Source organism: Artemia franciscana, chromosome 15 (genome assembly GCF_032884065.1).
Source record: "Artemia franciscana chromosome 15, ASM3288406v1, whole genome shotgun sequence".
Lineage (NCBI taxonomy): Eukaryota > Metazoa > Arthropoda > Branchiopoda > Anostraca > Artemiidae > Artemia > Artemia franciscana.
In genome coordinates, this window is record NC_088877.1 from 41,833,946 (window position 1) to 41,857,893 (window position 23,948).

The window sequence follows — 23,948 nt, forward strand, 5'->3', positions numbered from 1 at the left end:
TGATTTTAATATTCATTTTGCAAATTTTGAGCTTTCTATTATTTGGTCGAATAACTAAATTGTGTTTTTGTTTTAATTATTTTATTCCCTTTTTAATTCTACGAGTTTTCACTGGCTACTCAACTCAGTCTCAGATTAAAGAAAATTCCTGTTCATACACTAACAACGTTCCATATATGTTCATTTTAGATAGCTATTACAAGAAGTCTTATTTTTTGGGGTGATATACAGACCAGACACATCTGTTGAAATTTAGAAAGTAATTGTTTGGTAGTTCCCGCTATATACAATAAGAACTTCAATTCATATTTTTTGCAATAACCTCACAATTGTTCAGAGTCATTACCAAATGAAAAAGAGGAGCTCAAAATAGGAAGACAAAAAACCATGACGAGATGAAAAACACACAAATAAATCATTATAATTAAATTGGTACAGCATATTCCACTTTGTTTTCACCATTAACAGGACACCCACCAAAATACATCTTTCCTAGTGTAGGGCAATATTGAATGTCGATATCGATATATCGCACCAAATGTCGATATCGAAACGTATATATCCATACGACATTATTTCGTTTTTTTTTTGTATTTATCGGTGAACATCCGGCTTTTGAATATAGCACAGCTGTATCCAAAAGTTGGCATAGTCTGTTCATAAACTACATCTAGTAGGGGTTGAATCTCCAATTTCACTGAGAGCCTCAGAAAGGCTAGGCTAGATAAAAAACCTTCTAGACTACGTTCAGAACACACTCGTCACGACTGCCATATACTTTAATTCGCGTTTAAAAAAATTACATATAATCCCGGACGATCTTCTCTAAGTTGAGAGTAAAATAGCAGGACCCATGGATTTAGTCTTACTGGAATCTGTATGAATAGATGCAAGTGCCATGACAGTTCCTTTGATTCAGCCACCACAGGATCAAGCCATTTTGTGGGGATTTCATAACGAAGTTTCAGTAGACAATAGAAGGCGAGATTCGTCAGCGCCTGCATCTGTCATGGTATCCAGATTTTCAGTAGGGAGTCTTTAGTTCCAAGAGAAATCGATCCACTCAAGTCATGGAAGTCTTGTAATATGGGTATCAGAAATACCTATAGAATTTGTCATAACACTAATGTCCATGCCCGCTACTAATTCCCTTTCTGAAAGTGGAATCCAAGCATGATCAGTTATTCATATAGTTCGTGGAAACAAACTTTAAGTAAGGAGCAACTCGACCAAATAGCAACCAAACCTAAAAGCATGGAATTTTGATAACAATAGGTACATCAAGTGAATTGGCCTTTATGCTGAATCCAGTTATGTAATATTCATCAAGTCTCATGTACCCATCAAAGGCCATGGAAGTCTGAAGAATCACGGGAGAGATTCTTTATGGGGTAATTTTACGCAGGAGAAACTTTCCATTGAGACATGGCAAGGGAGAATTTCCAGGAAACTTTTTCCTGGAGGGAGCAGCTCGACCAAATAGCAACCAAACCTAAAAGCACAAAATTTCGATAACAATAGGTGCATCAAGTGAATTGGCTTTTATGCTGAATCTAGTTATATAATATTCATCTAGTCTCATGTACCCATCAAAGCCATGGAAGTCTGAAGAATCACGGGAGAGATTCTTTATGGGGTAGTTTTATGGGGAGAAACTTTCCATTGAGACATGGCAAGGGAAAGTTTCCAGGAAATATTTTCCAAGGGGGAAGAATTTCCGGCATGATTTGAAAAATGATTAGAGAATAAAAGAAAAACAAGCCTTTTTTTTCAAGCGAAAGTTGGCTCAAATGGATTCTCCAGGAGGAATTGTCTGGAAGAAGTTTTTTGGGAGGAATTTTCAGCAGGCATGGAATTGTCTGGAGGAAGGGGGATCTAACTCGGAAGAAAGTTTCCAACGAGGAATTTTCTTGGGAAGATTTTTCGTGCAGGGAAAAGGCGGATTTTCTAGCATTATCTGAAAAATAATTCAATGAAAAAACAAATTTTTTCAACTAAAAGAAGGAGCAACAATGGACAAAATGAACAAACTGTTTCGTGCATGAGGAGGGGGTCCCTCTCCTCAACACATTGTTCTTTACGCGAATTTTAACCTTTTTTCCCAATTATTTAAGAAAAGCTCCTGAAGCAAAAGAGCCGTTTAATTAGAGTAAGGAGATTTTAAAAATGCAAAAAGAAATTTTTGTTTGTAGAGCGACATATTAAGGAGGTGTTATCCCCCTCATACATGGAACAATTTCTGTTCTTTTAAGGTTTAATGGTGCTCTGTACTTACAGAGGAATTTTTTTTTATTTAATCACTGAAAGGAATAGCCAACTCTCAGGAGAAAATATTAACATGCTGCTGATTTTGAATCACCAAAAATAGCCCGAAGCTTATTTTTCTTTATCCTTAGCCCGAGGAATTCCAAATCAGGGCTTTCGTAATTCCATTCATGTAATATGGAAGTTTTTTTGTATATTATTCAAAATTTGAAAAAGGTTGCGCAAAATACTCTATAATTACAATTCCTGTTAATGAATTTTGACAAAACCTACAGTTAATTTGAGCAAAAAAAATGATCGTAATTATCGAAACCGGCACATCGATTGTCGAATATTGAAAGTAAAAATTTCGATATATCGTTTAATCAAATTATCGCCCACACAAATCTTTGAATCAAAAATAATTCTGTTCACACATGTCACTAAATATCAACTCTAATAGAAAAGGTAATGTTTATCGTTCCAAGGTTGTTTTTTTTTTTTTTTTACAAAGTTCTTACAGAAGACGACATATTTTGTCGAGCGGAAACGACCAAGCGACGTCGTTGCGTAAAATCCGGCTGGTTTCGTCAATAGTAGTTCTGGTTTCTGGTGCAGTATATGCAATTACGTGGTCTTTGTCGAGCCTTTTGTGTCCAGAACCGCGCTAGTGAATCTCTGACGATGCCAGTAGGTCGAAGTCGAAGTGGTATTTACGCATTTCCCTCTTAACTTGCTCAGTTTTTGACAACTGAGACATTGTACAAACGTTCCAAAAGCCAAACTTGGTGTATGAAACTTTGCTAATGCCTAATGCCTGATGAAACTTTGCTAATGCCTGAGCAAAGGTGATTTTGCAAGTCACCTGGTATGGTGATTCTGGTGTGGTATAGTGAAACCTGGTTGGTATGTCTGTTTATGGGTGATTTTGAAATTAAATTGGTATTTCTGAGTTCAAGAGAAAATCTAAAAAGGCAGAAAACACATCACAGATACGTGTTTTAAAAAGCTATGTGAAAAGCAGTACCAGTAGTACGGCTCACCGATGCATAAACATGGGGCTGTCATTTATTTTAAACGAATTTTCACTAGCCAGAGAGAGAAATCCGAAACAGAAACGATATGAATTTACCCCTACGACTTTACTTTTTCCGTCATATGGACAAGAAATCCGGCAACCGAATCAAACCTCAATGGGGTCCCGAATAAATGCTCAACTTCTAGGCGAGGAAGCATATTCGACTGCAACTGCAAGTGAGGAATGAATTGCTATGAACGATACATATCAGCTAGACAATTAAAAACAGCCAAACGTCAGTCTTCAATAAGTTTCATTAAGTTAACCCCTTCGAAACAGAATATAGTATTTTAAGTATGCATACATAGCGTATGTCCGCCCTATTCTGGAATATGCGTGACCTGTTTGGGTGCCCTCAGCACTTAGAACAGAGTATCTTTGCCAGGAACTTGAATATATTCAGAAGCGAGCGGTGTCGATCATCTTGGGCCGCCGTGACATCCCCTACGAAAAGGCTCTGGAAGTGCTAGGACTGCCGTCACTTTAAATTGGACCCAACATAAAAAAGGAAAAAAGACAATGAATATTTTTTATCGAATTCGTATAATTTACTTTACGATTTTGCTGGGTTAGGCTAAATTGATTTTTTTTTTTTTTTTTTTTTTTTTTTTTTTTTTAGTTACACACCTTCTCTTGCTCTTTGGTAACATCTTTTAGATTTTACTTTCATCACTACAACTATGAAAAACTCATCGTAGCACAAAGCCACCTGAGGTCTACACAACTACATTTACTTCTCCATCCAAGTCCATTCAGATTTGCACTCTTTGTCCCCCCCCCCCCAAAAAAAAAAAAAAATTCATTACAGTGTCGATGATAGGAATTAATGTGCCTAATGTCACTTATAGGATTTTTACAGTGAAATCATAAAAAAAAAACTCGCTATGATTTAAGGAGTATCCATGTCGTTGAGAAAATATTATTATGTCCAAAGAAGTGCGTCTTTTTCCGATATTAATCTGCATTAACATATTTTTTTGTATATTTTACACGTTAAATTTGTCTTTAATCAGCAAAATGAGGTTTAAATAATATCAAAAAGTAGCTTACGCCAACTTTAACGAATCAGATCTTTCATACAGTTTAATGATCGGCTGAGATATTCAATGAAAAATTCCGATTGGCTCAAATTAGGAATTGCTAAATCTTGGAATTAGTAAAATCTTATTGTGAATGGGCCTTAAAAAATAGCAAAAGTGAAACAAGATGGACTTGATTCACACGGCAACATTGAACAGCAGTATGGTCAGCATTAATGTGTCTTTTTGAGCGAGTCTCTTTTGAAAAAAAAAAAAAACAAAAACATTAGGATATAGAAACGCTAATCAGCCATCCATTTTCAAAGTTCATTGTTTTAGCGTTTTTTCCCCACCACTACCTTACCGTTACTACTTTACGACCTTACCGTTCTTTCCTACCACAATGCTCTTACAGAAGAAGAAGAAGTAATTTTGCAGCATCTGATACCTTGGTATATAGACAATAAAACAATGATAAATTAGCTTTTACGTCAGCATAGTTTTTGAGCGTCACCACTATCGCTGCATCTCCCACACTAGAATACAAAAATTTAATTAATAAATATTCCTATAACATCCATTTTTGGCTTTAATCATCTCCATTGTTCAGTAGTAAGCAAAACAATCCAAACGGAGCATATAAGGGTTATCAGTTTACGTTGGACGATTTAATTATGCATAGCGGCCATGAGTCCCAAAATAGTACAGTATTGATAGCATTACTGGCCTTAACTACAACACCAATACCAGTGGTAGGTTTCCCAATTTATGAAATACTGGGCTATATAATTTATTAGTCCTATTGCAAGACCCTACTATCACCGCCATTATAGACCCAAGTAGACTAAGAGAGCTATTTTGAAAGTTTCAGTTCAATTTTCCCCAACATTTGAGTTTTCAGAGATTTCCCTAGAAATGAGTTGTTGTTTGCTGTGTAGCCATGAGATGTCATTCTGCTATTCTTGAAAATTTCTCCAAGTCCCCCCCCCCCAAATACGAAGAAAGATATTTTCGTACTATCTCCTATTATAATTTCCTTGCCAACAAAATTTAAAAAAAAGAAAAGAAAAAATAACTTCTTAAAGAATAGACTACTATTCACTATCCTTTTCTTCTGATTTATTTGTTTCCACTTCTGTTTCCACACTTTTCAAATCCTGAATGGCTTTTCCTGTATTGTGGGGTGCATCCAAATCCGGAGGTGGTATTATCGGTATTGCCGCATTTGGCCTTTTTGGGACAAACTGGTGGACACCCATTTGTCCGTGTGGGGCGTAAAAAGCCATTCCACCTTGATAAACTTCTTGTGCAGACTAAAATAAAATAAAGTTTTCATTTACCTTCGTGCAACAGACATAATGAATATAACAAAACATAAACAAACACTGTAAAAGTAATATGTTCGATAGTGTTTTAGGTTCTATTTTAGTTTTTTTTTTCAAGCAATCATATTCTAGACAAGAGAATATTTCTATATTTATTTACACATTTTACCTTAAAGCCAAATAGGCAGGAATTTTCCCAAAAAGGTGTACTTTGGCTAATCTAAAATTGTGCTAGTGAAGAACTTTAATCTAGTTTTGCCTTGGTAAAGAGCACTGTGTCTCCAACGTGTTACTTTTCCTTTCCTTTGTTGCCCCTGGCCACTTCGTATGGAAGAAGTGGCCGTAGAAACTCGGGAGGAGTCTCATACGATTGGAAGTTACTGTGCCCTTTTCTGCTACACCCCAGAGGAAATCCGACCATACTTTCCAGATGGTAATTTTTCACAAATCAGTCGAAAGGTCTAACAATATATCCTTATTGACGACTTGAACCCCAGAGCCCCTGGGGTAAGAGCCACGGGGTCTTTTATATTTTGTGTCCAATTAGATTGAAACTTTCAACGATCGTTTCCTAGGCCAAGCAGAAGCTAGGGTACAAAAAAAGCTCTTTTTGGCGACAAGAGTCCACCAGAAGAAATACGGTCCAAGATAGGGCCGTAGCTTGTTTTTATCGACACTAAACTTTACATCTTTAAGTCCTTCGGCAAAGGGGCCCCAATACTAAAGGAAAAATGTAAAAAAAACCGGTTCCCTGAAAACAGGAAATGAGGAAAGTTTTCCCTTTTTACGATTGGAAACTCACAGCCATTATTTTCTGTGTCAAAGGACACTTTTGCAGAAAAAAAACTACTTAGGGTCCCCTAACACAAAGTAAAATATTAAATTGTGCGACTTTCCCGACTGGCATAAAAGTTATACCCTTAAGACCTTGGATCATGGGGCCCTCATGTACAAGAAAATGAATAAATAAATTCCAAAATTCCAAATCTTTTTTAGATGGGGTACAGGCTCAAAAATGTTCAAAAAACCTCTTTTCCGATTGGCTTGAAACTTTCAAGATAAGATATTTACTCTGAAAATCGCTGTTACATGTCCCAAAGGGCAAATTCAATAAAAGAAGAAAAACAAACGGGACAAAAACATCACAACAAAGGTTAAAAAACAATTACACACCAAAAACTGGCAAAAAAATATATGCAAAATCTAAATTACCAGGAATAATAAATCAATTTCGCAACCACTATTTAAAAATGTTGTTTTATTAGACTCGCCAAAAAAATATGAACAGGTTAATAACATAGAAAAAAAAAAATCAAGTAATAAACTCAATAAAATATTTAAATATATGTTTGAATTAAAAGAGACATTAAAAACAAAGAGGGGAAAGCAAACGTGCAATCATATTCAAAACAAGGCCAACAACTTCTGCAAATAATAAAAGAGATAAACTAGGCGGGTAGTTTCTACATCCAGCGTTGTACAAACAGCGTTGTCGTTTCTCCCGCAACGCTGGTATGACTACGCGTTTAGACATTGCTTGTGAAATAATAATTCATTTCAACAAATGTCATCAACTTACTGTGAATCTGGTATAAATCGACTCCCAAAATTCAGTGAATTGACATTGCTAAACTCTGGACCATAAACCTCCTCCTCTTCCCTTTGCTGGTTTATTTATTTCTAACAATATGGCTGAAATGATTTGTCCGCTGTAGAGTGTTGCCAAAGTTTGATATTTGGACTGACAAAAGTGTACCCGAATTTTTTTATGGTGCACTGTTGTCACGTGTTGTATTATAAGCAGAAACGCCCAAATCAAAAATTTTGACGATTGTTTTTGCTAATCTGTCTAACTCACAGTTCAGAGGTATGACTGAACAGAAAATCATCTTGAACTCGGTTTTAAATTTTGTATCAAAATCGATGCTTGATGGATTAAGAGCCGACATAATTTTCAGAAAAAAAGTGTCTTTTCCACCCACGACGCTCTTTTAAAAGTTACGTTGTAGATTTCTGTAAATGGTTCGCTGTAGCGGCTAAAGAAAAACGAGCAATGCCATTATTTGTAATCTTTTCACCGAGTGACATACCTGTTATTGGTGATACTGCGGCTACTTCTGTGAGAGAGAGAGAGAGGGAGAGAGAGAGTGGAGGAGAGAGAGAGAAAAAAAAAGAAAGAGATGGTAAGATTTCAGAAGTTTACAAGAATTTATTCTGATCACTCAGCAAAACAAATTTTGTTCAAGGTGCCAAACAAGTGGCATTCTTCAGCCGAATCAGGCAGGGTATTCCAGATAATATGAGATACAATTAAGGAATTACAATAGATCTCACTGTTAGAGTTTCTGGAATTTGAATATATACTAGCTACGGAATATTCTGAGAGCTACAGAGCTTATAATTCGAGTGATGAGATACAAAATATAAACTAAATCTAAGGGACCGAGGAAGATTATCGTGAAGCTGAAAATCCCTTCATATACAGAATAATTTATGCTCATTTGAGTTTTAATGTTTTTCCTTACTTTCAGTTGAAAAAACATTTTTTTTTTTATGTTTAACAAATAACAATAGATTTGTTTAGTCTCAATAACCTAACAGTAGAGCTATGATAGCGTTACCCGGTGAAAAGTTTTATGATTTTTTTTTTTTTTATTCAATGCAATTTCTCAATGTAAAACTTTTCATGCTGTTTGTTGTGGATTATTCATATTAAAAGAAATGCTTATAGACAGGGACGTACGCAGGGGGGCCACGGTGCTCGGTTCCCGAAAACCACTGTGAAGCCGGGAAGGGGCACAAGCCCTAAGGCCCCCTCAATTGTGCCTTGACTCATATGTACCTAAGCTCAATTTACCGCTTTTTTAGGGTTTGGAATACTACCACCGCCAATTGAAACACAGGAAACACGATACACAGGAAAGAACACAAAGCTTTTCAACATCCAGTATCGGTCACAAACCAGTTTTTAGTGTTTTAGATATTTAGTTTTTCATCTATATATTAAGTTGAGGCAGAATCTATGTTGTTGTGCGGTAGCAGAAAGAGCCGAAAGGATTGGGGCTTTCTAAGAAGGTTAGGGAATGAGCTTTTACCAAGAATTGTAATGGAATTTCATCAAGAATCGTCTTATACCATTTTCCTGTTGGCCCCTATTTGCCTTATGGATCCTTGCTGTGGATAAGCTGTCTTTTGGCAAGTTTTAAAAGAGCTCAGGGTTGTTCGTGTTGTGTGAGATCATGTGAAATATGCTAAGATATTTATTTTAATCCTTACGAGTTAAAAGAATATCAACTAGATATGTTTGTTTATCAATGTTTGAATTGATATTTATTGGAGTAATTTTGGGAATTATTTAGGCCCAACTCATTTGATCATTGTTGAGTTCTTCGGGGATAATGTCTGAAGCTCTGGGTACTGAACGAGCATCTTCGTTTCCGATTTCCAATTTGCGGGATTCGTTCCCGTGATTTGCAGGAACCGAGGTGTTGCATTGTCTCCCGAAGGATATAAGCCTAGTACAAAATGATAGAGATTTTAAGAGTAGTTTGAAACGCTACCTTCTGGAATGCCAATAATGATTCAAATTTAGGAAAAAAATGATTTTTTTTCGGCTTGCTATTTTTCATTTTAGTTACGAGGTTAGGAATTCTAGATTATAAGGATGAAAACATCCCTTAGAAGCCTGGAGGTTGTTGAATGATGATATTAGCGCTGCTTTGTTAGTAAATTAATCTTCATGCAATGTACCCAAGGTCATTTTCATCATCAGATTAATATATACAAATAGCCTATGTTTTCAAATAAATTTATAACTAACATTCATGAACGTGTTAATTGGTGTAATGAGTAAGGTTAGTAAGTAAGGTAAGGTTAATATTACTGATAACGGTAAAATTGAATACCGATCCAGCGTTGCCAACGTTATACAATTAAACCGTTGTTGGTATAATTTAGAGGTCCTGGTACAGTAGACACTTAGACATTTCATTGCAGAATATAAGATTTTTGAAGATGTAATTTAAATTTATATTCAAAAATATAAAATTTTCAGTACATTGGATCGTATTTGCAGGGTTGTGTTTTATTTTTTTCAACTTTCCGAAACTTCCCATGTCACCTCTAAGGAATTAGACATGACACAAAAAGAAATCTTGGCAAATCTCAAACAGATCATCTCAAAAGGATTCAAAATTGGTTTCTGAAAAAAGATGAAGATATTTGGGAAAAAAATTGCTCGCCTTTTAATTTATTCGAGTATTTTGTCAGTGAACTCACGCAAAATGCTGTAATTATGCTGCAACTAAATACTTTGGGTATAATTTGGTCAAAAAACCTGTACACACTACTTCAAAGCATTGGCAACGCTGTATCATTCAATTTTTCTATTTCATCTTACTATTGAAGTAACTCCCAACTAAAGGCTTAGAACCGCTATTGGTTTAAGGGATAGCAGGGCCTGACCTTCTCTAACCTTGTTACATCTACGAATAAAGGATATAAAAAATATAGGCCCTTCAAATCGTCTAGTGTGTGAACTAAGAAAGACAGAATTTGCTTTCCAAAATTTATGTATAAACTTTCTAAAGTGTAGAATCTTTACAGCTCTTATTACAGCAATAAGGACGGGGCTTAACCGACAAAATCATATAGAAAGACTAACCGTTAAACCTTGTTGAGAGTTGTAAACTCCCTGTTGAAATGCAATTTGTTCCTGAGTGACACCAGGGAAAGTCATTTGCTGAGGTGCGGCCCCGGGTGTTGAAGCCACAAAATCATTTGGCGGATACATTGGGACTGGAGGCGGGCCACTTGGATACGTCACGTGAAATGCTGCAGCAGAAGGGAAAGTAGGGGCAAATGTTGGAACACCGGTTGCTTGTTGAGGCTGTTGAAACGGCGCTGGAAAAGGAATAATTAAAATCAGAAAAAATATAAACAAAATAGCACGTTATCAAACAGTTCGTGGTAACGAACTGTAGTAAGGAGCGACCCGGCTCAATAGTAACCTAAACTCTAAAGAATTGAATTTTGATATCAATAGCTACATCAAAAGAATCGCATTTTAATGCTGATTTTAAATATATAAGTTTCATTAATTTTAGACTTACCCATCAAAAGTTACGAGCCTGAGAAAATTTGCCTTATTTAGGAAAATAGGGGAAAACACCCCCTAAAAGTCGTAGGATCTTAACGAAAATGACACCATCAGATTCAGCGTATCAGAGAACCCTACTGTAGAAGTTTCAAGCTCATACAAAAATGTGGAATTTTGTATTTTTGCCAGAAGACAAATCACGGGTGCGTGTTTATTTGTTTGTTTTTTTTTTGTTTTTTTTCCCAGGGGTCATCGTATCGACCAAGTGGTCCTAGAATGTCGCAAGAGGGCTCATTCAAACGGAAATGAAAAGTTCTAGGGGCTATGTTGGAGGATCTTTCCTTGGAGGAATCTGTTATGGGGGAAGAAAATTTCAATGAAAAGGGTGCAGGATTCTCTAGCATTACTATAAGAAAACAATGAAAAATAAACACGGAAACCTTTTTTTAAATGAAAGGAAGGAGTAGCATTGAAACTTAAAACGAACAGAGATTATTACGCATATGAGGGGTTCTAAAAATACTTTAGCATAAAGAGCGAGGTATTTAGGAGGAGATAAATACCTCGCTCTTTATGCTAAAGTATTTTTAGTAATTTCAACTATTTATTCTACGGCCTTTCTGATTCAGGGGTCATTCTTAAAGAATTGGGACAAAACTTACGATTTAGTGTAAAGAGCGAGGTATTAACGAGGATACAAACCCCCTTGTATACATAATAAAAATATAAGGTTATGGAAGTTTGTTACGTAAGTTAATCCTTAAGTTACGTATATTCTTTACTAATAAAGACGTTCGTTAAAAATTAAAAGTTCTAGTTGCCTTTTTAAGTAGCCGAAAAATTGGAGGGCAACTAGGCCTCCTTCTCCACCCCTTATTTCTCAAAATCGTCTGATCAAAACTAAGAGAAAGCCATTTAGCCAAAAAAAGAATTAATATACAAATTTCATTTTAATAATTTAACCAAACATGCAATAATTCAAAAACGTTCAGAAATTAAATAAAAAAAACTAATTTTTTTAGCTGAAAGTAAGGAGCGACATCAAAACTAAAAACGAACAGAAATTACTCCGTATATGAAATGGGTTTTCCCCTCCGCAATTCCTCGCTCTTTACGCTAAAGTTTGACTCTTTGCCACAATTCTACTTTTTAAAACAATTAAAAGCTTTAGCGTAAAGAGCGAGGGATTGCGGAGGGGAAAACCCATTTCATATACGGAGTAATTTACTAAAGAAAATAAACTTGAATCTTGTCTAAAATTACTTTAAACCAAGGACAGGGAGAGGATTGAAAAAACAAAAAGCCGTAATTTTAGGCAACACTTTTTTAGTCCAGGGGGTATTTCAAATTAGTTTCAGGGACAAATTCTATTCTTTTAGTTCCAAATAAATTTTTGCGTCATAACGTGTTTCAGGTGAACAGAAATATTTCTATGTAGCCGACATAAAATAAAAAAAACGTATAGGGTTTACAGTGTAAATAATTAAGTGATTTATTTATGAATTTGACAAATAATCTACAAAAACATAAGAAGGACGGAGCATAAAAGAAAAAAAGAAGAAGACAAAACAAAGAACATTTAAACATAGCAACATAGCAACGACAACAGTATGTAGTTGCAACCTAACGCGTAAAAACAACCGACAATTCAATTATAAATCGAGCAAGAACATTAAACTAGGGGAACAACGGAAAATTACAACACGGCCTACTATTTTCTTTCTATTTTCTTTCTATGCATTTCACACTCTGTCATTTCTATTGTGAAAAGATAACCGAAAAACCATTCCATCATATTGGTCTTATTTATTTAATTAACTAAAAAAACAAGTTTTTTCAACTGAAAGTAAGGAGCGGCATTAAAACTCAAAACGAACAGAAATTTACTTCGTATATGAAAGGGGCTACTCCCTCATCAACGCCCCGCTCTTTACGCCAAAGTTTGACTCTTTTTCTCAACTCTTCTTTTTAAAACAGTAAAAAACTTTAGCGTAAAGAGCGGGGCGTTGATAAGGAAGCAGCCCCTTTCATATACGAAGTAATTTCTGTTCATTTTAAGTTTTAATGTCGCTCCTTACTTTCAGTTGAAAAAACTTGTTTTTTTATTTAATTTCTGAACGTTTTTGAATCAATGCATGTTTTGATTTTGGCTCTCCGCAGAGGAATAATTAAAACGAAATTTGCATATTTTTTTTTTTTTTTTTTGGCTAAATGGCTTTCTCATAATTTTGATCGAATGATTTTGAGAAAAAAAGCGGGGGAGGAAGCCTATTTGCCCTCCAATTTTTTGGTTAATTAAAAAGGCAACTAGAACTTTTAATTTTTTACGAATCTTTTTATTAGTACGTAACTATAAATTAGCTTACGTAAAGAACTTTTTATTCTCATGTTTTTATAGCATATGAGAGGGTTCACCCCCTCGTCAGTACCTCTCTCTTTACACTAAATCTCAAATTTAGTCCCAATTCATTAAGAATGACCCCTGAATCACAAAAGCCGTAGAATAAATACTTGACATTACTAAAAATACTTTAGCGTAAAGAGCGAGGTATTAGGAGGAGGTGAGCCCCTCATATGGGTAATAATTTCTGTTCGCTTTCAATGTAAGTTTCAATGCTGCTCCTTACTTCCAGCTGAAAAAAACTTTTTCATATTTATTTTTTCATTGTTTTTTTTTTTTAAATAATGCTAGTAAATCCTGCGCTCCCTTCATGGAAATTTTCTTCCCCCATGGCAAAGTCCTCGATGGAAAGTTCCCCCAGCATATTCCTCTCTTCTCAACCCCTCCCCCCAACCAAAAAATCCTCCTGAAAACGCCTGTACACTTCCTAATAACCATTACTATATGTAAGCACTGGTCAAAGTTTGTAACTTGTGGCCCCTCCCACGGGGACTGTGGAGGAGTAAGTCGTCCCCAAAGACATAGTTATAAGGTTTTTCGACTACGCTGAATAAAATGGCTATCTCAGAATTTTGATCCGTTGACTTTGGGAAAAACATTAGCGTGGGAGGGGGCTTAGGTGCCCCCCAATTTTTTGGTCACTTAAGAAGGGCACTAGAACTTTTCATTTCCGTTAGAATGAGCCCTCTCGCAACATTCTAGGACAACTGGGTTGATACGATCATTCCTGGGAAAAAAACAAACAAACAAATAAACACACATCCGTGATCTGCCTTATGGCAAAAAATACAAAATTCCACATTTTTGTAGATAGGAGCTTGAAAATTTTGCTATAGGGTTCTCTGATACGCTGAATGCGATGGTGTGATTTTCGTTAAGAATCTGTGACTTTTAGGGGGTGTTTTCCCCTATTTTCTAAAATAAGACAAATTTTCTCAGGCTCGTAACTTTTGATGACAAAGACCAAATTTGATGAAACTTATAAATTTAAAATCAGCATGAAAATCTGATTTTTTTATGTATATTTTAGCATCCAAATTCCGTCTAAAATTACTTTAAACCAAGGACAGGGAGAGGATTGAAAAAACAAAAAGCTGTAATTTTAGGCAACACTTTTTTAGTCCAGGGGGTATTCAAATTAGTTTCATGGACAAATTCTATTCTTTTAGTTCTAAATAAATTTTTGCGTCATAACGTGTTTTCGCAACATTCTAGGACAACTGGGTCGATACGATCATTCCTGGGAAAAAAACAAACAAACAAATAAACACGCATCCGTGATCTGCCTTCTGGCAAAAAAATACAAAATTCCACATTTTTGTAGATAGGAGCTTGAAACTTCTACAGTAGGGTTCTCTGATACGCTGAATCTGATGGTGTAATTTTCGTTAAGATTCTATGACTTTTAGGGGATGTTTCCCCCTATTTTCTAAAATAACGCAAATTTTCTCAGGCTCGTAACTTTTGATGCGTAAGACTAAACTTGATGAAACTTATATATTTAAAATCAGCATTAAAATGCGATTCTTTTGATGTAGCTATTGGTATCAAAATTCCATTTTTTAGAGTTTTGGTTTCTATTGAGCCGGGTCGCTCCTTACTACAGTTCGTTACCACGAACTGTTCGATTAACTAAAAAAATCCACAAAACAAGTTTTCAGAGAAAAGTAAAGAACTCCATTAAACAAAACTTGAGCAGCAAAATAATATTCCGCTGAAAATACCCCCCCCCCCCCGCGGATTGTTAGTCTCCAATCACCTTCGAGTTACAAAAAAAGGGATTAGAACTCTCAATTTCTGATTGAATGACCATCCTCCGAAGTTTCTACGGCCATAAGACGGAGGTGGGGAGGAAAAAGGGACAGTCCACCTCCTATACGAGATAAATTCTGCTCATTTTGGGCATAAATTCTAAACATTATCTTAATGCTTTGTTTAACTAAGTTCACTCACTTCATTTTTCATGAAATTAATTTAAAAAAACTTAATCCACAAAACAAGTTTTCCAAAGAGAAGTAAAGACCTCCAGTAAGCGAAAAATGAGCAGAAATAAAGCCAAATAATCTTCCAAGCGAAAAAATACCACAAATCACCATCAATAAATAAATTAAACCCGAAACGAACAGAAAACCAAACAAACCCACAACGAGCAGAAATCAACCTGAGTAGAACTGACAACCCCCCCCCCCCATAATTTGCACTTTACTGAGAAACAATATAAATATTATATGTTTTCACTTTATTTATTAAAATTAAAAGTAAAAATAATAGTAAAAATTATAATAGTACATTAATAGTAAAAATTATTAAGACTTAAAGGAATTAATATCAGTATATGTATACTAAACTGTCAATCCACATTTATTTGTTCTTTTGTTTTTGTTTTTTTTTAGTAAATTGCATGTTATGCTTAAATACAGTACAGAAAAAAAACACCTAAGCTTTAAAGAATAATTAATTAACTAATTTAATTATTAATCTGAAAATTCATCAACAAAAATATAAAAAGGACGAAGCATAAAATAAAAAGAAAAAAGAACATTTAGACAAGCAAAGCAACTGCAAAAATATGCAAGTGATCCACATGTTTAATGGGAAGTTAAAACGTGGACCACTTTTAATATCAAGTTATTAAAGATAGAGATAAAGGGGTCCGCGTGTGTAGTGGACCCATTAATATAAAAATATTAATGGGTTCACTATCTTTTTATGTACTTCGCGGTCTTGAATGTTTCATTTCTTATGTGAAAACATAAAATAGCAATAATAATCTTCTCTATAGTCTTATTTTATTTATTTGGTATTACTGCATGATTATTATTGTCGTGCACGCAAGATCTCTCTTGTGCTTTTGATGCATCCAAACACAACATAAACACATCAACTAAATCCTTAGCACACAAGAGCCAAAGTCCAGATTGACCGATTGGGATTTGGGGCACACAAGAGCCCCATAACCATTTAATTAAAAAAAAAATAACGCCATCTATGTTTGGCGTCTATTGCCGTTTTTTCAACCTTCGCAATCGTTTTTCTCTCAGGAAATCAGGTATTTATTAGTACCCAATTTTATCAATCACAGCAATTATATTAATTATTCTTATTGTTACACTTAAGAGATCAAACGATAGATGGCGTTGATGTTTCCTATTGACACTAGCACTAGTTTCCACTTTTAGAGGTTACCCATACTCTCTGCTTGAACGATCAGACCTACACTGGCCTAAATTGTTTATATCTCGATAAATAGACAAGAGCTTACTTTGTTCAAAAAATGCCGGAGCTTGGACCCTAACAGGGGCCGAAGAACTGTAAGCTGGGGCAAAAACTGGTGGCGAATGCTGTGGCATAACAGTAACCAAAGATGGTGCCGGTGAATTCGTTTGCATTCTCTGTGTTGAATATCTCTTAGGCCGATTAGCCCCTTCTTGAAGCCTAGGAGGCAATTCTGTCTTTTGATAAGTATTACCTAAAAAGTGTTTTTAAATGTTGTAAACAATGTTAACACAATATAGACATGTAAATAAAAAAAAATTAAATAAACATTACCAATTGGTTAGCTGAAAACCATTATACTATTTACAAATTCACAAAATTACAAAAAAAAATCACAAAATCAGTTCGTTTTTTCTTTCCTTTTGGTAAGTTATTATAAATTTTTTATATACATTTTCTTCTTGATGCTACGTTTCTCTCATATATATTTTTTTCTTTTTATGGCTACGAGCAAGGCTGTATCCAAAGGGGGTAGGGGGTTTGAACCCGATCCCGAAATTTTTAACAGACCAGAAAAACATAACAAAAATGAATATAAAGAAATTTTTTATGTATTTTTTGAAGTTTTTTTTTGTAACCCTTTTCCCAAAAAAATTCTTTTGTGACAATCCCCCTCCAAAAAAATCCTGGATATGTCCCTTGCTAGGACGCAGTTCTGTATCTTGACAAGAGTTAACTAAAACATCTTATAAAAATATTACAGAAATTGTTAAAACTATATATCCAAATCAACATTAAATAAACATTATAAAAAGGTTAGCTGAAAAGTATTATACCATTTATAAAACTAAACAAACTTAAAAAAAAATCATAAATCAAGTGGTTTTTCTTCCTCTTTCTATTTTTTATACCAATGTCTACAAGATGAGAGGCTGGTAGCCTTGGAAATGGAATCTATGCATCATTGAATATATTGCAAACATTGATAGATTCAATGAGGATGTTTTCGGAAGATACATCTATTTTGACAAAAAAAAGACGTGACAGAACACGGAGGCCATAAAAATGGGAGCACGTTTACGTTATTTTGAAGAAAAGATAAATATATATTTATTTTGAATCTTAATGATATTAGGTTTATTACACAAAAACGCTAACACAAGCCCAAATGGGCCGAATTCGCACAAAATAATTTCCAAATAAGAAAATGGTCCTCTGTGAAGCACGTGAACAAATTTCTATTCTTCGTCACTTTCATCACAACTATCAGTTCTGTAGTGTATTTATTTATTTTTTACTATTTGCGTCAACATTTTGATCTGTTAGTCGTCAGCTAGGCCATACGCAGGGGGGAGGGCTAGGCGAGTTTCATCTCCCCCCGGAAATATTTTTTGACACGTAAAAACGTAAGAAAAATGAATACAAATCTTTAAAGCGTTTCTTTATTTTTTTTACCCCCCCCCCCCCCCCGAAAACAAAAATCCTGGATACGGCCCTGATCATCAGCTGCAATGGGTGACTCACTCGTTGAATGAGTTGAATTATCCTAGCCCTCTGTCTTCTGTTAAGTTAAATTTCAGGTAACTTTTGGCTTTCAATGACTTAATGACAACTGGCTAGATTTTGTTTATGTGAATGGCTTTTTTTTAGCGAGAACTGTTGTCTTTTGGTTTTTGTTGTTTTTAATTTTTTAATTTTGATTTTATTGTTACTTTCTTCCGGGTTGTCAGCTTTTTGAATCTTCTAATTTTGGTTTTTGTTTCATTTTGATCACGACTGTTTGTTTTCGTCTTTTGGTCTAGTCTGTATCGTTCGCACTTTCGCTAAGAAAATTTGTCCTCCCGTAATATCCGTTTTATTTCAACTAGTATTTTTATTGGCCTTACAAACCCATTCTCACTTTTATTACTTTTTGCATTATATATTTTTTATACGGCCAGCATTATATATATATGGCCATAAGGCCAAAAAAATGGCGCTTATAAAATCCATACTCACTTTTCTTTTTTTTGTATTATATATATTTCTTTGGCCATCATTATATACATGGCCATCACCGCCATTTTTTGTTGGGCATGTAAAACCTATTCTCGCTTTTCTTCTTTTTTGCATTATATATTTTTTCATATGGCAGGCCAATGTGGTTAATTAAACGATTTTTCTTATTTTTGACTGCCTTAATTAAAAGCTTTACCATTGATACAACATATTATGTTGTATTGTGTGGCAGTTTGTATTGTGTGGCAGTTGTATTGTGTGGGAGTGTGGCAGTTATTATTGTGTGGCAGTGAAAAGCAGCATGAACAAAGTGAATATTTACATAAATAATTACAAACTAAGAAGTAATAACGAATGAAGCTTTTCAAGTTGAGTCAAAACATTAACGGGGAAGGAATTGCCCTTTTTCAATTATCTCCTAGCGTGGTCACAAGATAAAATTTACTGAAAGTGACTGGAGAAAAACATGGACCTAATTGCTGGATACGTTTTTTAGTGTATGATATAACAGACTTGTGTCAACAACCATAGTAAACCTTGAAAGTAGTAATAATAGTAATAAAACGATTTTATTTTTGAACACCTTACACGGTCATGCAGATGAGCGGCAGTTCTTGTCATAATAAGGCAGTAAACACATAAAACATATGAAAATCACAGCCATAGCCATCGTCATAAAAAATTATACATTAAATCGAAATATCACAGATTCAAACTAAACGGAGTCAAACAGAGTCAAATGAATAAAAAGAATAATGAACTAAACTACCACTGCTACTACTACTACTAATAACTCACTGCAGCACCAAGCCGCCCGAGGCCAAATACAGCTACGCACGCTCCTCCTTCAACCTAATCTATTCAAGGCCTCCCTCTTTACACCCTCCCAGGAAGTTCCCATTTCCTTTAAATCTTTATTTATGACATCCTCCCAACCCAGACGAGGACGACCTGTTGTCCGTGTAGCCCCAGACGGTTGGCCAAAAAGAACAATCTTCGGCCATATGTCATCCTTCATCCGCAGAACGTGGCCTAGCCATCTCAACCTTTCTTTCATTATAGCCCCAGAAAGCGGGATAGAACCACATTTTTCGTACAACCTACTGTTTGAAATACGATCAGTCAGCAGGGAACCCAGAACAATTCGTAAGCAATTTCTCTGGAAGACATCTAGTACATTTTCGTCTGCTTTTCGGAGCGCCCAGGCTTCAGTGCTATATTTGACCACTGTCATCACTATAGCTTCTAATGTTCTAATCTTGGTTTGCAGACTTATATTCCTATTCTTCCAAACTTTTTTTTAACTATGAAAAAAAAAACCATGAGCCTTAGCTATTCTACTTTTAACAACTTCACTGCTCCCACCATCTTTACTAATAATACTATCAGGGTAAATGAAGCTGCCAACCTGATCAATCTTTTCGTTACCCAACGTCACCTTTTCATCTTCACTTATTCCTAGCCTTAGTGACTTACTCTAAAAATTCATTCATTTTGCTCATAATTTCATCTAATATGCTTAAATTATCAGCATAATCTAAGTCCAGGAGCGTTTTGCCTCCCCATTTGATTCCGTGGTCTCCAATTGCCTTTCCTGTGCTCCTTAAGACGAGGTCCATCAAAATGATCCACATAAAGGGGGATAGAACACAACCCTGCTTAACTCCTGATTTAATACAAAACCAGTTGCTAACCTCATTTCCTACCTTAACCGCAGCAGTATTATTCTCGTACATAGCACAAATCACTCTAATGTATTTTTCTGGTATACAATATAAGAATAAGACCTTTGCTAACGCTCTTCTATCAACAGAATCGAAAGCTTGCTCATATTCGATAAAACTGAGGACCGAAGGTGTTTGACAACGAAGGCACTTCTCAATTATTAACCTAAGAGTGAAAACTTGGTTGACACACCCCCTATCTTTTCTAAAACCGCACTGTTCTAATGAACTAAAGCAAATAAATATATACAATTATTGACGAGTGGGTGCAGAATTAAAAATCTTGACGAACGAGGGAGCAAAACTACTTACGTACCGCATATGCCGTGCTGGTACCGGCCGAATTTTTCGTACCGCTTGAGCCAAACGTCGCGAGAGCCTTTGACGCGAAGGGGGATGCTCAGGGGAGAGGATTTCACGAAGCCGCAGACTAAGTAAGACGGACACATACACGGTACCGCAAAATAAAAGAGGTTTTCACAAAATTCAAAAACAATTTTTAACTACACACTATAATAATAATAATAATAATTTATTTATAACCCACAAAGTACATTAAACTGTGGAGTAAACACACAAAAAAAGAAAAAAACAAGACAAAAAACATAACAACATAAATAACGTAGCAGCATAACAACATACAACATAAGTAAATTACCTCAATTCAAAAAATGGCCAAAGATGGTCAAAAACACCAATCATTTGCCGAGTTTTAAGACATATATCTGTAGATAAATGTTTCAGTCGCGAGAGCACATCAACGATGTCAAATTTAGAAACGACTGTATGATTCCGATACCACCGAGGCAGACGCAGCAAATACTTGCAATACTTAAAATATCCTGAGCGTATTTTCTTTGTATCCTTCTTGCGAAGGAGGAAAGCAAAACCAGAAAGATAAAAAACAGCAGGGGCGCAAAAACTAGAATAAGGACGGCATAGTCCTTTTCGGTTATACCGACCACGATTTGGTGAAATTTTCGCGTATCCAACCCGCATAATTTTCAGCACGCTGGACGTAATAGCGGAGGAAGTAGACGAAAGTTACGTGGAAAAAGAGAGACCCAACCATTTAATACTTGCTGAACATGGTATAGTTGAAGAACCCAAGAAAAGAGGTGATGCTGATGGAGGACTCCCAAAACACAAAAACTCACATTTGGAGGCATTAACTGAAAGGCCTACTGTGGATAGTGCGGCTGAAAGCCGGTAAAAGTTGGTAATTAGACTATGTTTTGTCCGGCTAAGAAGCAGAACATCATCAGCATATGCAACGTGACTAATGCCTAAATTATCATTGTAAGAAATTGACGGTTGAAGACGTTGGAGACACGAAGCTAAAACACATTTAAATATGCTCGGGGATAATACGGCACCTTGCCTAACGCCTTTTTTTAACAGGAATATACTCCCCTACAGTACCATTCCACTTCACCCTAACTGAAGAATTCGCATACCAATACTTAAGCACGGAAACAATAGAAAGGTTAACACCTGAGGCTGCTAGAGGAAACAAAGCATTTGAATGAATTACACTGTCAAAAGCACTAGAAATGTCAACAGCCAAACAATACAGGGGACTTTCTTGAGCAACAGCTTGTTTCATTAGTCGACCCACAATATGGTGAGCTTGAACGCAGCCCATACCTTTTCTAAAACCAAGCTGGAAGGGTGTAAAATTGCACTTGGAGTTAATGGCCGGTAGCAGTACATATTCAAATAGCTTACTAACAAAACAAGACACAGTGATAGGACGGTAATTAGAGCAAGCACTGGGGTCCTTACCCCTCTTAACTATGGGAGATATACAACCGGACAAAAAACTATCTGGCACAACGGACTGTGCCAAACACATCTGAAACAATAACTGCAAATGCTTCAGCAGTTCAGGACAATCATAAGTAAAAAACCTGAAGCAAAGACCATCACTATCGAGAGACTCAGACTTATTCACTTGCTTAAGAGCTCGGAGTATAACACCAGATTCCACCGACAACACTTGAGATTGGTTGATACGAATAGGGAGGATTGAGTTGACAAGCTTTGTAAAATGATTTTGGAGATTAATATTAAATGAGAGCAAAATATTTTTATAATGAGAAACGAAGTCACATAGCCGAAGAGACGAATTAATTGGAGGTGAACACTTCACACTGTTTATAACACGATCCCAGGATTCCTTGTCACAAGGACCATCCCAGGCATTCAGTCTCGCTCTACGCAGGGAATATTTGTACTCTCGTTTGGTTTTCTGTTTTATTTGATGTACTGAACCAGAAGAAGGATGATCACAGGCTATCCACATACGGAGCCAAAACTTAGCTTTTTGTTTAGCCATCTTCACTTTAGGATCAACTTTCCAAAAGGGATTGCGAGTACCCGTTCGCACGCACTCGGAGGGAACAGCTTTTTTAGCGGCAGACTTTAGACAGAACACTATTTGCTGATAATACGAGTTGATATCTATCCAAGTTGAAGTTGTAGATACAGATGTTTGCAATAAGTGGAAAGGCACTTTAATAGATAATGATAACTGGGACAATGTCAATACATAAAGTGGAACATTGGTATTTTCCCAATTTAACTTTGAGAACCACTTGGGAGAGTTACATTGCACAGAGCTTGCAATGGAGCAAGATAGTTGGCACGTGATTGGTAAATGATCATCATCGATTTTAGAGTCGTCCACATGAACTATTAATGAAAGTAGAGTTGAATCTGACACAATTACATGATCAAGGTTGGAAGTAAGACCACAACGATTGTGAATATAAGTAAAAAGAAGATCTTTATCAGCAAGATGGAATCCTCCGGGTAGTGAATCGAGAATGATTTCAGATCGGTCAGAATTAGATAATAAGTCAGTGTTCATGTCGCCGACGAGAACCCATTTGGTGTTTTGTTTTGAAAGGTCGCTAAGTAATGTTCGTAGGCGATTACATGCTTGTGAAAAACTAGACAATGACTGCACAGTCTTTTTATTACAGGGGAAATAAATGTTTATAAATGCGGTATCACCACATTTTATCGCTAAAATGTTAGCGTCGCTTTGCAATAATATCGGCTGAGTCTTGTGTCTGAAATAGATGGCCAGACCTCCTGATGGTCTACCACAGGTTTTCTGGGCGGCTCTCAAGAAGGTATAATGGGTCCGAAAACGCTTTAGGCTATCAACATTCACTTTAGAGAGAAGGTGATCCTGTAGAAACACAATATCATTTTCAAGCAGCTCACTAATCAGTAGATCCTTGTCTTTTGTACCATTAATATTAAGGGACACAAAGCTAAACGGAGTTTGAGCATTCATTTATTAGCGTTGTTGAGAGCCGATCGGAGAACTTCGCATTTCAGACTAAAACTTACGTGTTCCATAGTGGAATTTGCACATTTTGGCGAGGCTTGGCAAGGGTTTTCCTTGGAATTCACATGAGGGCCAAAACATCTGAAACACTTGGGATTTGCTGGTGAGCGGGGACAAGCTCCAATCAGGTGATCAGTACTTTGACAGCGAAAGCATCGACGCGGAATGGATTGAAAGGGCTTAGTGCGAAAAATTTCGTACCCAATACGGATTCCAGACTCCAGTACCGCGTTCAGAGCGGTTTTGTCGATAAACTCGAGGCGAGAAGTGCGAGAACTGCCGATTTTATTAGCACTAATAAGTCCTTCCACTGAGGCCTCTAAATCAGCTCTTGAATAGTTATGGGCTATTTCACGGACAACAGCTAAAGGCTTTTTATCAATTACTTTGGTTTCAACGTTTGGAATGGAGCTAGTAACAGCTGCTGCCAGCATGTCGGCTGAGCGCTTATCACGTACCATCACAACCCAGCTTCTGCTGTGTG

General features: G+C 36.0%; 1 protein-coding gene across 1 annotated transcript in view; it reads right to left on the reverse strand.

Annotated features, from left to right (window-relative positions):
- Positions 1–5,349: 5,349 nt before the first annotated feature.
- The window catches only part of LOC136036485 (protein CASC3-like), a 59,925-nt gene continuing 41,326 nt past the window's right edge, over positions 5,350–23,948 (reverse strand). Inside the window, exons 7-9 of the mRNA XM_065718748.1 lie at positions 16,428–16,634; positions 10,330–10,568; positions 5,350–5,654 (exon numbers count right to left, since the gene is read on the reverse strand). Of these exons, the coding sequence (XP_065574820.1) occupies positions 5,436–5,654; positions 10,330–10,568; positions 16,428–16,634 (665 nt within the window). The 3' untranslated portion in view covers positions 5,350–5,435. The remainder of the gene's footprint in view (positions 5,655–10,329; positions 10,569–16,427; positions 16,635–23,948) is intronic.